This window comes from Genypterus blacodes, unplaced genomic scaffold (genome assembly GCF_046128005.1).
Source record: "Genypterus blacodes isolate CSIRO-AG114 ecotype Tasmania unplaced genomic scaffold, CSIRO-AGI_Gbla_v1 ptg000054l_1, whole genome shotgun sequence".
NCBI classification, from domain to species: Eukaryota; Metazoa; Chordata; class Actinopteri; order Ophidiiformes; family Ophidiidae; genus Genypterus; species Genypterus blacodes.
The window spans coordinates 2,445,136-2,460,184 of record NW_027466866.1 but is presented as its reverse complement, the minus strand read 5'-3'; the positions used below and the strand labels follow the sequence as shown (position 1 = coordinate 2,460,184).

The 15,049-nt window shown below is 46.4% G+C and overlaps 1 protein-coding gene across 1 annotated transcript in view; it reads right to left on the bottom strand.

The window, feature by feature from the left end:
* nr5a2 (nuclear receptor subfamily 5, group A, member 2) overlaps window positions 1-15,049 on the bottom strand; it is a 57,165-nt gene that overhangs the window by 3,630 nt on the left and 38,486 nt on the right. The window contains exon 6 of the mRNA XM_076151269.1: window positions 14,607-14,754. Within this exon, the coding sequence (XP_076007384.1) occupies window positions 14,607-14,754 (148 nt within the window). The remainder of the gene's footprint in view (window positions 1-14,606; window positions 14,755-15,049) is intronic.

Sequence of the window (15,049 nt, the reverse complement as noted above, 5' to 3'; positions counted from 1 at the left end):
GAGAGAGAGAGAGAGAGGGAGGTTGATAGGATAAGAGGAGAAAAGGGAACAAAGGGCAAAATGAACTACAAATTGATGAGTGTTTCCCAGACAGCATCAGGTCGGCTGAATTAAGTGTGCTAAGCGCCGGCGTCTCCTTTTCCTTCAGTGCCCCCATCCCCCTCTTCTTCCTCCCTCACACTCTCTCTCTCTCTCTCCATCCCACCGTTCAGTCACTGTGGGACTAATTATCAACTTTTTTTCTCCTCCACATAAAACAGCTACAGTTCGTTGCGGCGCCGTGTCCGAACGCTCCGATGGAAACCCTGAGGTCCCGCAGAATACATTGTTTCATTTGACGGGCGACCTAACACAAAACAACACGCACACACATACACACACACACAACCGTATTCGCTCTCTCTTTTGCAGAAGCCCTGAAATCACAGCTGTGCTTTTTAATTAGAGACTCAATCAGCCCTGTGCCACCATTCACACACCTAGGAGTGTGTGTATGTGTTTTTAACCACTGCAGTTGACCTGCTTCGTACACACACACATGCACACGCACACACAGCCAATCAAATCTATCCATTTTGGCTTACAGCAAAATCAAACAAGTAACAAGTTTATCATGCTTTCTTTATATGGTTAGTTTGGCTTGAGTTGTTGATGAAGTTCAGGACAGAAATCCACTTCATTTCACTCAATATCTTTGCTCTCTTTGTGTCAAACTACAAATCTCTCACTTGACCGAGCAGTGGAGTTTATGACTGAGCTCTCATGTCTTTGTAGAGGACAGAAACCGCCTCACTACTACTGTTTTAGTGCCCTAATCAATAACCACCTGGGTCACATGCTGCTGACTCACTCTGCTGTTCAAACATTCAACATGTGTTTCCTGCCGGGACCAAAAACAACATATAAACCCGCTGGGTCATAAACGGTTATGGAGTCCAGTGCTGTCAGTAAACTCGGCCAATTAAACGTGAGTGGAAGTCAAAGTCTTCACTTCCTGTATAGGCGGGGAGTCGTTACCGTTGCTCTCCAATCGGACTTTCACAAGTGTTTATACGAGTCTATCAAAGCCCAGGCAACAGGTTTTACAACAGCGGCGGCACTTCAAAGGCCGAAAGAGTGGAACAGGTGTGTGGGCAGGTGTGCTTTATGGCACTACAGCAGGCCCGTTATCTCTGCTGCTACTTTATCCATTATTAATCTGCCCCTCGGCGTGGCTCCAATCAGCTACGGGGGCGTCTAAGGGAAAGAACCTGATCACCCTTTGATGCTAACAGGCTAGCGACGTAGTTGGGTGGTTCAGATAAGCAGCATGAGGAGAGATAGGAGCTCACTGGGTGTAGTGTTAAAAACAGGACAAAGCAAATAGAGGCTGCAGGGCGAAGGCCAGTGACCGCACGTTTAACCGTATCACCTAAGTTCCCTTTTATCTGCGTAGTTGGTGCATGAACTAGTCCTCCTTTAGCCCTCGTTTACTCTCACGCCACCAGGAATTAAAGCCACACACACACACAACCATGACAACATTAAATGAGGGTGTGTATGTGTGTGTGTGAGTCTATACAGGAGGCTCACCGCCCCCATTAGAGCCTTACATTCCTTATCTATACAGCCATCTACCAGGCTACTAGCAAACATGTTTCCCTGATCCCCGGAGCTCCCAGCTGCCTTGTTTTTGTCCCAGTTGGGGAATATCCCTTTTTATCCACAAGGCTTCCATGTTCGAGAATGAAAACAGGGGTTAAAACCAGGACTGTGCGGCTTCTTGTAACATTTAATGGGGATTTCTTTGTGACTGGATACTCTAACAGTCAGCTCAAGGAACGCTAGCATCAGTTTGTGTGTCGCTATCAACTGGATTTTGATCTCTAATAAAGATGTGTGAGTTGATACATTCATACACACATACACACCCACACACACAACATATCTGACCTGTGGCTCGCATTGCACAAAGCTGTTTGTGAATCAAAAGTGTGAGATAAGCTTACAGGCCGTAGATAAGATGGACACTAATACCCTTTCACCTCATTTATCTCTTTCTTTTGTTTGTGATTCTTTTCTTTCTGTTGCATGAAGGAGCTTTGTGTTAGTGTTTATTATTCCAGTAACATAGTTAATCACAGCAAATATATAACCAATTGGCTTAAAACTTTCCTTTTTGATAAAGCTTCTGCCTGAGGTTTTTTCTCGTTAACGGTTCTCGTTTTCCTTGCTGCTGTTGTCAAGTGCTCTCTCACGGGGGAGTGTTGGGCTTCTTTAAATCCTCTGTATGTCAACTGCCTCGAGACAATGTTTGTTGTGATTTGGCGCTATATAAATACATTTGAATTGAATTGAATTGAATTGACAGTGAAGGATCAAAACTTGAATGGCTCCTGGTTCATTACAGCTATTTAATTACAAACATTTTCAATTTCATAATTTTCTAAAGAACTAAAACAGTTCCAGTATTGACTTCACACATTTTAACACTTAAAGCCTCTCGCTCCCTGTCGTTTTGTGCTTTGACTCTTCACTTCCACAGTCCAACATAGTGTATATGCCCTACAGCTACCATAGAGCCTCATGTCCAGAGGCCAAATATCCTTTGCGCTAACAATGCATAACAACTATCGTCTCAGTGTTCTGGGCTCTGGAAACAGGTCACCAGTGGGGACAGCGTGTCAGAATAAAGCATGAAGGCTCAATTTGCTCTCCGACTCATCAAAACGTCCCCTTTAGCCACTCAGGGGACGTCTATGAAAGAGAATTAAGCAGGTACGGTCCAATTGGGGATATATTAAGTCAAATGTAAACCTCTGCTGACAACACTGCTATTGTTGTTAAGCTAAACAGATAGCTGCAGGTTCTGTTCTGTCGCCCCAGGATGGGTCGGCGGGCTCGCCAGGGCGATGGAGAGAGGTCGAGATATGTTAAGGAGACGAAAAGTGCCTTAGGTCTGATAAAATAAACAAGAGGGAAGGTGCTCTGAGCGGGAGGAGACGGGCTCCTCGCAATGTCTGAGCCGGCTGGAGGTGCTGAGCTTTATCCTGAGGGGAGGAGGAAAACAAATTTACATCCTGTATCCGCCTGTCCGTGTGTTGAATGTGTTACTATGGACTCCAGGGCTGCAGTAGACGGGCACAAGCAGGGAGGTTAATATCAGTGGGAATTGGTATTAAAGGGATAGTTCAGATTTTTGATGCATGTCGGTCATATTGACTCACTCACACACATCAGTTTACAGCTCCAGCTTTTTAGGCGTAAACAGCAGAATCTCTTTAAATAGCTAAATCTCCATACAAATTATCCATACCAAATTTTTGTCGATTTCTGCAATTCAAAGAAACGACCTCTTCTTTGTGCAGTGTTAGAACATTTTAAGTTTTATGAAGTGCTTCCTGCTGGGATGTATAACTCCATACGCAAAAAGATTCTTTCCCTGTGTTACCCTGCTTGTCTCTGACTTTGCAAGTAAGTTCGGCTTGTAAATGTTGTGAAACAAAAGTTTGGCCAAGGATGCCAAGGAGTCCAGATTTTTAGCATAAATTATAGTCAAATTCATACCAAACTTGTGGAAAAGAGAGAAAAACAATCCTATTGTTTCAGCATTATGAAAATCCCTTTGCCAGGGGGAGTTAGAGACTTGAATCAGCAATGAACCTATAGTGCTCGCCTCCATGGTCCCTCTAGTCCACCGCCCCCCCACCCCCTACCGCTCCAGTTTGCCCTCTTCTTTAGCCCCCCCGCGGGGCAGAACCAAATTCCTTTCAATGAGTCGACCTCAGACCCACCCACAGGTCCGCGCTCTCCCACCTTCCTAATTCCTGCTCCGAGTCATGCAGCTACGGAGGCAACGACACCAACGCTCGCTCGCCCGGCCTGGGCTCAGAGATAACGACCAACAAGACGAGGTGTCACTTTGTTTGGTGAGCTCCAACTCAAACGGATCAGAAATCAATCACTCATCTGCTGATTCTTTACGTATGCAGACTTCGCCTCTTACTTTATTTCTACCTGTCAGCAACTGGATATTGTGTGTGTGTGAGTGTGAGTGTGTGATGCTGTCTGTACCGATGTGTGCGTGTGAACCTCGTTTACATTCAGTGCACTTTTGCACCCCTCGGCTAATTACGCGCAGGGTTTGTTTGGTGGTGGAGGGAGGGGCGGCAGGGTGGAGGAGCATGTCAACCTTTCTTGTTTATGATAAAGTGACAGAAAATCATTGGGGGGGTCAAGTGCCCTCCCCCGCCCCCCCACCACAACGCCCTCTTCCCCTCCCCAAAACTCCTGCAGCAGCACAGAAGGTGCCTGGTGTGGGAAGCCTCCCCTTTAATGAGACCATTAAAGGCCCCGTCTCCCCGTCAATAGATTTCACTCATTCTTTCTCTGACAAATTTGAATTAATAATTCAGCGGCGAGCGCCTGGGGATGTATATTTTCGGCGTGAAGGACAGTTAATCCATAGCGTCATTTTTCCCCTTCTCACCCGCTTCTTCCCTTTTTTCCCAGACCACGTCTCTCTCTCTCTCTCTCTCTCTCTCTCTCTCTCTCACTCTTGTTCCACGTCTTCCTCCCTCCGCCTTTGCGTCTTCCTCCTTTGATGCCGGGAGCCGGTGAGCAGAGTGCTGACTAAAAGAGTGTTTGCACGATTTCTACTCCTGCTTTGAATCTCTCTGTTCTCTGTGTGATTTCCGGCCCCCCCCATGCCCGTCATGTGATGAGGAGAGTTGACTTTAGTGCAAATTGGGGTTTAATTTAGTCGAAGGTATTGAATGGCGGCAGGTCTTCTCTCCTCCCCCGCCTCCTCCTCCTCCTCCTCCTCCTCCTCCTCCTCCTCCTCCTCCTCAGGGGTAATGTAAGATGACATGTTTGAACACTGCCTGTCAGAGTTGCAGTTGATTTAATGGACTGGGGTTTTGCTGCATGTTTCTAGTCTAACAAATTTAAGCACTATTAAATGCATAATACGAGTTAATTAGGTGAAATGAATCATCCTCAGAAAGTTCCCCTTATTTTTACGTGATGCGTTTGAGGTGACGAGGTGAATCTGTTTCCCTTTGGCGCGCTCGTGTGTCTCCCATGAAACATTTTGGTGCAACGTTTGATCGTAGAATGATGCTTCCAAAAACAACAGAGCGAGGAGTAAGAATGGGGAAAGCTCCTGGAAGTTTGGCTCCCTGAGGATTCACGGGATGGCGAATTGGCCAATGAAAAGAGCCCGGCGCTCATAACGGTACAGTGTAACCATCTGAGACAGCTGGGAAAATGAGCGCTTGTACTGTCTTAAAAAATAATCGCGTGTGTAATGTAAGTGCGCGGCTCGTCTCAAACTGCCGAGATCCTCTCTGTTTTTATATTCTGAAAACCCGCGATGATGACAAGCAGCATTTTATAACCAGAACAAATCTTCTCCCATGAAGATTAATATCTGTTCGTTCCATTTATCACATCTATGTCTGTGTGCAGTGCAAAGGCTTCGTATTAAGAACATTAGTGCAGCACACAAAGCTCTCATCAATCTCAACTGTTACAATTTACAAGCTTACAGTGCCATGCCAACGGGAGCAATGCAGCCCGATGCCAGGTGGCACTAAAGTACAACTTTAGAGCCGGAGGATAAAATAGCTGGCACACACCATTACACCCAGTGTGTCAGAGAGAGTGTGTGTGTGTGTGTGAATACGTTGGATTGTTTGACTTCTGAGTCTTGACCTTTGATGCATATGTCCAACTTTTGCCAGCAGCTCTGAACACTTTCCACTGAGCTAAGTTCTCTTTTTGCAACATAAGGAAAGGAAAGGAAAGGAAAGGAAAGGAAAGGAAAGGAGAGGAAAGGAAAGGAAAGGAAAGGAAAGGAAAGGAAAGGAAAGGGAAGGAAAGGAAAGGCAAGGGAAGGAAAGGAAAGGAAAGGAAAGGAGTGTAGTGTATCTGGGTTTGGGGTCACAGGGTAGCTGGAGCTAAAGGAGAAAGGGTGAGAGAACAAGAGACAGCGAGCCAGAGCACCTGTTGGATCATCTATGCTTAAAAATGTTTAGTCACTGTCTCTAGTTACACACACACAGCAGCTCAAAGAGCAAAGACAAGAGTGTGTATAATGTTCTAGCGACCACCTGACTACCATATAGCTCCCCACTGTCATAACTTACACACATGCCGCTGCTGTGTACACACTTACACAATGGCTGTGTAGCTGCATGCTGTCACACTGACACACTCATGTTGTGGCTTATTTTGACTTCTACTGTAGTCATTGTTTTCTTCCTTTCCTTTTATCTCTCTCTCTCTCTCTCACACACACACACACACACACACACACACACACACACACACACACACACACACACAGGCTTAGTTTCATTCATTTTTCCCCGTACTTTTGAAAAACACAGAGTAGTAAAACACGGAATTTGTTTGGTGTGTCATGTTTTTATCTGCTCCATTATCAGTTTATTGCACCTCTTGCTTTTATGTTTGCTGTGTAGTAGTTATGCGTCAATGAGTGATGCTAATGACGCATCATGAGCACAAATGTCCCGTCGTAAACATTTGGCTGCGACAACACTGGACACACATCCATACTGATGCTAACATATCCAAAGGAGTACAGGGAGTAAAGTGCCGCCATTCACATTTACAACTAACAAATGATTGACGAGGCTTGTGTGTAAACCCGGGGGTGCAGCTGATTGCCTTCGTATTTTTTGAACATTTGACCTGTGATACACCGAAAGCCCTAGGGGCCACGCTCCAGGCCTTTGGCCTCCATCGCCTATGTGTGTGTGTGTGTTTGTGTCTACCTGTGTATCACTGTGCGCTACTGCTTTGAGTGTAGACCACAGGCCTTTATTGTTTATTCTGTGCGCTGTGTGTATGCAATGTTTAAGTAAGGTCGTGGCAGGCGGTTTGATCGATACGCTGCATGACAGGAGGAGTCGTCCCCTTTCATCCCTCTAATACAACACTGCAAACACACACACACACACACACACACACACACACACACACACACACACACACACACGCAGTTGTAGTAAATGTGTGGTTTGTCAGTGAGATATTGCTCAGACTAGTTGACAGTTTTGTTCAATGTCTTCAATTATTTTCCTCATTAGACTCTCAGATCTGTGACTTATTTATGTGTGTGATTCAAAATGAGATCAGTGTGACGTCCGAGTCAATGTGATGAATGAACGAAGACGTTAGATTAGATTCTACGATGATTTGGATTCAAAGTAAATTGTTCTTGTTCAGATTTGATTAAACTGCATGACTGTAATCACGCAACCAACCAATCATTCCAATCACAAAGGGGATTTTCTGAAACGCTCCGGTGTTTGCACAATCTGCCCTTTCCTGGATTATTATGGACCTGTTCTCCGCCGGCCCCCTGTCAGCCTTTAATTGGAGCGGAGTAGCTACCGGTAGCTCTGCACTGGGACTCCAGCCGTGGCCACTGAGAGCACATTAGCATTAGCATTGCAGCAGACCAACCTGTACATAATGATAACCTCAAGCTCTGGCCACTGGGAGTAGACCCCCCCACCCCACACACACACACACACACACACACCTCGCAGTACACGCAGTCACGTAAACAAGCGAGTGTAATGCAGGCCCAGTGGAGGGTTGCTTGACGAGAGGAGGGGGTTAAAAAAAAAAAAGAGTCAGTTGCTGAGAAAAGTGTGTGAGTGTGTGTAATGAACTCCAGTTCCATTGATCGGGACTGAGAGTACAGAACCGGGGGCTGTTTGTCCCAGAAGGGCTGCCGTACCGCTGCTCAGTAGCCCCTTATAAATGTTTGAGAGGCCTCAGCCGCTCTGGATCCACGCTACCTGGGTTTAGATCGCCCCCCGTTACAACACGCACCCACCCACACACACACACACACACACACACACACCAGGTTGATGCCGGTTGATGATAGATGAATGTTAAGGTGGTGGTTGAGGGGATCGATCGTTATTTTGGCTCGATGACATTTAGATCGCGTTTGTGCTGAAGGATTAAGAGGAGATTCAAAGAGAGGAGCAGATGTTGCAGTGCGAGGAGGAGGAGGACAAGCACCGCCGTGCAGTGTTGCGTTCAGTTTCGGGGGCTTACTTGGAAGCGCACACTAATTTCTTCCATGCCGTGTACCTTTCTATGCTGTGAAAACCCCCCGCTGCCCTCTGAAAGACCCTTTACACCGCACACATGATTGATATTACCACTGCAGATATCACTTAGAGAACACCTGACACGTCGGGCCGACCACCCGCTCCTCCTCTCGACTGCTAAGTACCAGCTGGCGGGAGATCCTGCGCGCGCCATGCAGCCGGTAATAAAAGTTGAGCATTGATTTTCTGTAGCAGCTTGTAACTGTTAATGTTGAGACATCAATAGCCAAAGCAAAGCGCCGGTGCCTTAATAGGAGGGCGAGAACGCAGAGGGAGCGGGCGGAGGCCGGACTCTAAATCACAGAATCTATCCCTGCCGATCGATAAGACAGTAACTGCAAGTGTCCCTCTGCTTTCCTAATGTTTTATAATAAACTGACAGCCTGTAATAAGGCCGGGGGAGAAGGGAGAATGAGAGGGAGGGAGGGGGACGGTTTCTGCCTGCGTCTAGAGCTTGGCCCGCCTTAAATCAGCCCACACGGGACCGGATGGAGGAAGAGGAGGAGGAGGAGGAGATTTTTTTTCCTTAAAGAAAACTTTTACAGGAGCATCCGTCTGCTTGGAGTCACTGCGATGATAGTTAGTGAGTGTATCGACAGAGAGGCGCAGGAGCTTAGAGGATGTGTATTGCAGTGCAGTGAGTTAAAGTGTGTGTGTGTGAGTGTGAGAGGGGTATTTGATGAGGAGAGAAAATGTTGCTTTTTGTTACTACAGTATTTAAAAAAATTCTCGTCATGCAGAAACTTTTTCATGAAGTTGATTTGCAACTAGGAGCAACGCAACACTCAGGAAGTACTGGGCCATATATGGATCTGTAAAACAAATCTGTATCTATAAAGCTAGTCTGTCATTAATTAAGAGAAATACGTGAGCTGATTTAAGGGCCTGGACCTAAAGCTCTAACACGTGCAGCAGCCTGATATATAATAATATAATATGAGGTAACCGGCTGGTGAAAAAGCACAGGAGCCACCTTAACATTAACCTTTCTAATTCTGGCACTGGGCAGTAGTTTGCAGCTTGACACCGACGTGTCATTTTGCGTGTTATTGCATCTTTATCACTTGAACATTTAATACCCTCCCCCTCTCTAAACCAACTCCACTATTAAGCTCCTTTAATCTCCGATAAGGAAACCCAGATAACTGTCACTGTCAACACAATCGGCATATAAATCCTTGTAAGAACGTGATAAGGCCGCGAAACGTAGTGGAGAAGAGGGCGAAGCGACCCGTAAAAGAGGAGGATACTTTGTAGATAATCTGGGGCATGTCGAAATCCATCAGGAAGTCGGGGGCGGGGGGGGAGAGAGGAGGTATCTGAGGTGAGATAGAAGACGGAGGGGAGGAAGGAGAGTCAAGGGTGAGAAGCGGCCGTTCTCAGTATCCTCCACATCACAACTCACCGCAACTGCTACTTAATGACAACCGCCTGCAGTAATGTCAGGTAATAGTGGCAGAGCGGCGACCTGGAGCTTTTATTGCTTGATAAAGTCTGAAAGCCTCTCAGGGAGCCTCATTACACGGAATTCTGTACAAAGTGGCGGCTGGGAGCGCGCTAGATTTCTGAGGCAAAAAAAAAAAAAAATAAATAAGAAAACAGAATTGACAGAGAATGGTTGGGAAAAATTAGGTTCATTGCTCCCACCTGCCCCTAATCAGATGAAAGAAGAAGAACAGTCCGGACACTCTAACATGATTAGTCCGGGTTTGGCTGTATTGGTGCTAAAGTTCCTGCAACTGCAGATGGACTTTTCGTTGTTGTTGTTGTGTTTGTTTCTTGCAAAAAATGATGCCTGAAGAAAAACGGATGGTGCTTTTCAATCAGCATGTATGTGTGTGTGTGTGTGCATTTCATCCAGCTTCCAAACAGTGACGGAAAAGCACAAGATGCAGTCGAGTGTGTATGGATCGCACTTTTTACCAACCTTACACACATATTTACAGTCTTAACCTGTCAATCACTGCCAGTGTGTTCTCCATCAGTGCCATCCAGCCCCCTTAAAAACTATTAAAAATGTAAATCAATAAAGACCAGGTTGAGGAAAAGTAACCATAGTGATGCATATCGAATTGAATCGACTCTATGGTTACCACGGTGATGGTTAGTCCCACAGACAGTCAAACTCCAACACGTCCCCGTTATGTTGCATTTGATGAACTTGTCAGATGTTGCACCTGTTCTCTTCCTCATTATTCGGCCCTCAGCGGGTGTAAATATTGAACCGCCACCACGTCCACATGTTAATCAGCACCTGAACAAACTCTAAATGATTTTGTGTGTCTCAGGAAATGTGGTGCTGTGGGGCAGAAGGGGGCAGTGTGCATGAATTATCCGGCTCCCCTGCTCACTGGTCAGGGATCAGGGCATTGATTGTGAGCAGCTTCGGCTGTTGTTTAATTAGGACGAGCCTGCCTGGGAATTATTATGTTTCCCCACTTTCTCTCATTGTGCGAGGAGATGAATATGATACGAGAGGAACTTCTCTTTTTTTTCCCATCAAGGTTAATCACGTTTGCCGTGTTTGTGTTGTTGTCAGCAGATTGGTGGACAGGAAGAAAAAAAAAAGCTTTTGCTGTGTGGCGGCGTGCTGAACATGTTAATGTGAGACGTCTCCTTACGGGGGTGATTAAGTCTAAGGACTGAAGGATGAACACAGAGGTAAACTGATGAATTGGAGAAATCTTTAAAAAAGGCTTTATTTGGTTTGTTTGGAATGTGAGTCTCAAAAGTGAAAACGACGTTAGTTAAGACGTTTTTAAAGGCGAGCAGGAACGGTGGAAAAGTTAAGTGCGGGAGGAGAAGAGACAAATGGCTGACCGGTGAAGGGGGGGAAGAGGAATGAAGAGCGGTGCAGGAGGAGGAGGAGGAGGAGGAGTGAGGATGGAGCTGTGATGGATGTGCGCCCGTACGAAGATGAATGTGTAAAAGGGGAGTGAGGGCAGAGCCATGAACAGAGAGACAATGCAGAGGGCTGGATGGATTGCGAGGGACGGCTGGAGGTGGGGATGGATGGGCGGGAGCCTGACTAATCACTTGACAGACAGCTAATGTGGTGCTGAGGCTGCTGCTAAATCACCGCTCGTCTTATGAATAGGACAACAAATTGCGCTGAGTTCTTCAATTGTCCCACACCAGCTCACTTCTGGACTTCAGTCTAACTGTACTGTATTAATACACACTTACTGGCCTTTTCTTACCTTTAAAGCAGCCATGGAAATGTGTGAAGTATTTAATGGAAGTTCTAATGTAACCCGTCATCATTATTTCCAAGCATGAATTCAAAAAACAAGCAGAATTCCCCCACACTTTTCCAGATTCTCACTGGTTTGGTTCCAGCTAAGAAAGCTCCGTGGAGGGGCATTATTTAGGGCGATACCCACAAATCTGCTCTATCCACTGGGAGCATTTACCACCCAGCGCTGGTCTAAACCGCTGCTCTGGTTCTCCTCTCGGCTGACGAGGACTGGCAGTGCCTGTCTCACCCAATTACACCTGACATGGCTGAGGTTGCCGCTTTCTGCCTGAACATTCTCACACTCACTGTCATCGCATCTGCTTTGGCTGTACGGTGACATACATCAAACACGCGTCTGTGGGATTCATCTGCGAATGATGATACATTTTATCAGAGGATTTCACATCGTGCGTGGGTTCCAAGCTGCATTGTACCCGGTCAGTGTGTTTATTATATTCTGCACACATGCGTGGAATACTTAGGTTTGATTGTAAGACGATGGTTCGTTTACATGTTGGAGTAAATTGACTTGCAATCACATAATCCAACACCAATTCATGCAGAATTCCACCTGATTATGGTGTTTACAGGATGTTTGAAAGATAAAATCACCTCATTGCCTTAATCGGAGTATAATCAAAGTTTTAAACTACACAGAGATGTACAGACTGAGCAGCTCTGATGGGGCAGAGGGAGGCAGAGGGAGGGAGAGTGGAATCTGATCCTTGAACCCCACTGATCACACCTCCACAGGAACGGACCAATGTAAGTTATTATTCTTATTTTAAGCGTTCTTAAAGGCCAGAAACGTGCAGCGCAGGGATCAGACCTGAGAGGTATAAATCAGCGGGTGAGTTTTCTCACTGTCAGTCTCTCTATTAAGCCCCAGAGCTCTTTTAAAGGAAATCAAAGGCTCATTTACAGTATTCTGACACCAGACAACAGCTACCGATCCTTAAACTATCGCTCTATGTCGCCCTCTCACTCCGTCTCAGTTCTGGAGGAGAGCCTCCACTCGTCAGAAGGGAGGAATGACATGGGAGGGAGAGAGAGAGTGGGGATGGCATAGAGTGGCAGAAAAATCTAAACACGGAATATGTGCAAAGTCTCAAAATATGTCAAATAATATTCTCGTATTTATCGTCAACTGGCTTAAGTGAGAGCTCTGCTGTCCAGGAGGAGGGCGACCAATGGACAGAAAGAGAGGGACAGAGAAAAAGAGAGAGAGAGAGAGAGAGATAGTACAGACCAATAGTGTGAACAAAAGAAGCAGGAAGAAAGACATTGTGCCACCACAGCCACACACACACAAACACACCCAAACACACATATGCACAAGTAAATGTTCTGATATATTAATATTCTCACAGCCAATACACACACAGCCCCCCCCCCCCCCCCCTCCCGCTGCGCCCCTCCACCACAACTGATCCCCTCGCTCGGCTCAGCGGCGTCTGTGTCAAGCTTCTTTTGCGGGAGGCCTGGGCAATGCCGGAGAACAGGCAGTGCCGGGGGCGATACACATCCCTCAGGTGAGCCTTTCATTATGGATGATGTGTCTGCCAAATTATTTAGACCCTGAGTCCCAGCAACACCCACACAAAAAAACCCCAAGAACACTAACAAACAAACACACACACACACACACACACACACACACACACACACACACACACACACACACACTGCGGCCCCACTGCAATCTACCCCTCTCCCCAACAAACATCACTAACACAAACATTAATTCCCCCTGATCAGCCCAATCGTCTGCGTGTGTGTACTGTGTGTGTGTGTGTGTGTGTGTGTATGTTTGTGTGTGTGCTGCTTGTCTCGTGCTTCATGAGTCTCACATTCTTTGTTTAGAGAAATGGCTACAGCTGAGGACTTTTGGAAATTCCACTGTTGCTTACCTTAACATCATTGACATGTGATGTTAAACTAGGTTTGGTAAAGTGTGTGTGTGTGTGTGTGTGTGTCTGCTTGTGTGTGTGTGTGTGTCTGCTTGTGTGTGTGTGCGTGTGTATCCCTCAGAGGCCATTTGTTGCAGACTCATTAGGAAAGAGACAGAGATGACAGTCTCCTGGCAATGTCTGACCTCGGCTCATAGACTGGAGTGCAGCTATGGGATTTGAACACACAAACACACACTCTCTCACACACACCATTAATGTACCCCGTCTCCTTGTGCCTCGACTAATTTCGCAACTCATACCTCCAATTCCCTCCCTTGCCAAAGCACTCCTCCTCGCCTCAGCTCCTTCCCACCTGTCTGCCCCCCGAACGCTCCGCTTTACCCCCTGAACGAACCAAATCACCCCCCGTCCCCGACCAAATCCTCTTCCCATCTTCCTCCTCATCCTTCTCCACTCTTCCTCTCTTCCCCAGCTGACCTGTATCTACTCTACCGCACTCCTTTCTGACCGTCCGGACATTCAATCTGAGCAGAAAAACAACCCGAGAATACCCACAACATCCCAAACGTGCCCACTTTCCCTCCCGCCTCCCCGTCCTCACTATCTCATGCACTTACTCTCACACACACAGTTTACGCAGCCAGAAGTTTGTTTGTTTTTCCAAAGTCAATATAACATTTCAACATACAGTACATTTTCCCAATCCAGGAACTGATACTGATACTGATTCGTTCCAATTCCACTTATGGAAATCCCAAAGGGACGTCAGCTCAAATCCCAAAAATGTAACATCCCTTTATTCATTGTCTAAAGTGCCACTTAAAGTTTACAGCGGCAGGTTGAACAGGATGTTTGCCTGTGGTGATCCTCTTTGAGTTTTAAAGTTCAGCTTAATGTTTTTTTTTGGGTTTTATTGCAACTAAATGCCACAATTCAGTTGGCATAGTTGTGGCTCTTTCATAAACCTCACTCTCCACTGTGCCTTGCTTCCTTCCATTGTCCCTCACAGACCATTCATGCCTTCCTTCATCCCCTCTAACCTCTCAAGACTGATGATTTTTTGTTGTACCTTCCTCTCTCATTTCCTGTTTCACCCATCCTCATATTTGTGTCCTTCCTCTCTCTCTTTTTGTTAACACTTATTTGTTCATTGCTTCCACAAATTCCTCTAAACCTCTTCTTCGTCTCATCTCTTTGGTGGACTGGACTGGACTCTGACTCTTTCCTTACCTGCTCTTTATCCCACCGCTTAGATATCAGACCCCCCCCCCCCCACCCCCCTCCAAACAACCCCACTCAGAGCTTTCAGAGACTCACCGAGGCTGAACAGGACCAGGAACTTGAGACAGACGAACTCCCGCTGATCCATCTGAAGTGAGCGTAGCTTGGCCACCAGCTCCTGGGCGTGGCTCAACAGGTTGTTGAGGGTGGCTCCTGCCTGTGAGGCTATCACCGCATAGTCCACCTGGGAGGAGGAGGAGGAGGAAAGGGAGGTCAGGGGTCACATAAACACAGATACTCAAAGTAAGCCTGACTGGAGACAGCAAACAGAAATATTCTACTGTTTTGTATGGTTGTTTTGCGTTGATTCAATATCAACGAAACCCGCAAGCTTGTACCGATAGCTAATAACTCAGAGTTGAGGCAGCTACTTTTTTAAGGAGCAAGCTACTCATTATCTAAAGTAGTTCAGCTGCAGCCAAGCTACACTCTTTATGAATTAGTTCACTACACTACAAGCCCCTTAGAAAAAAGTGGCC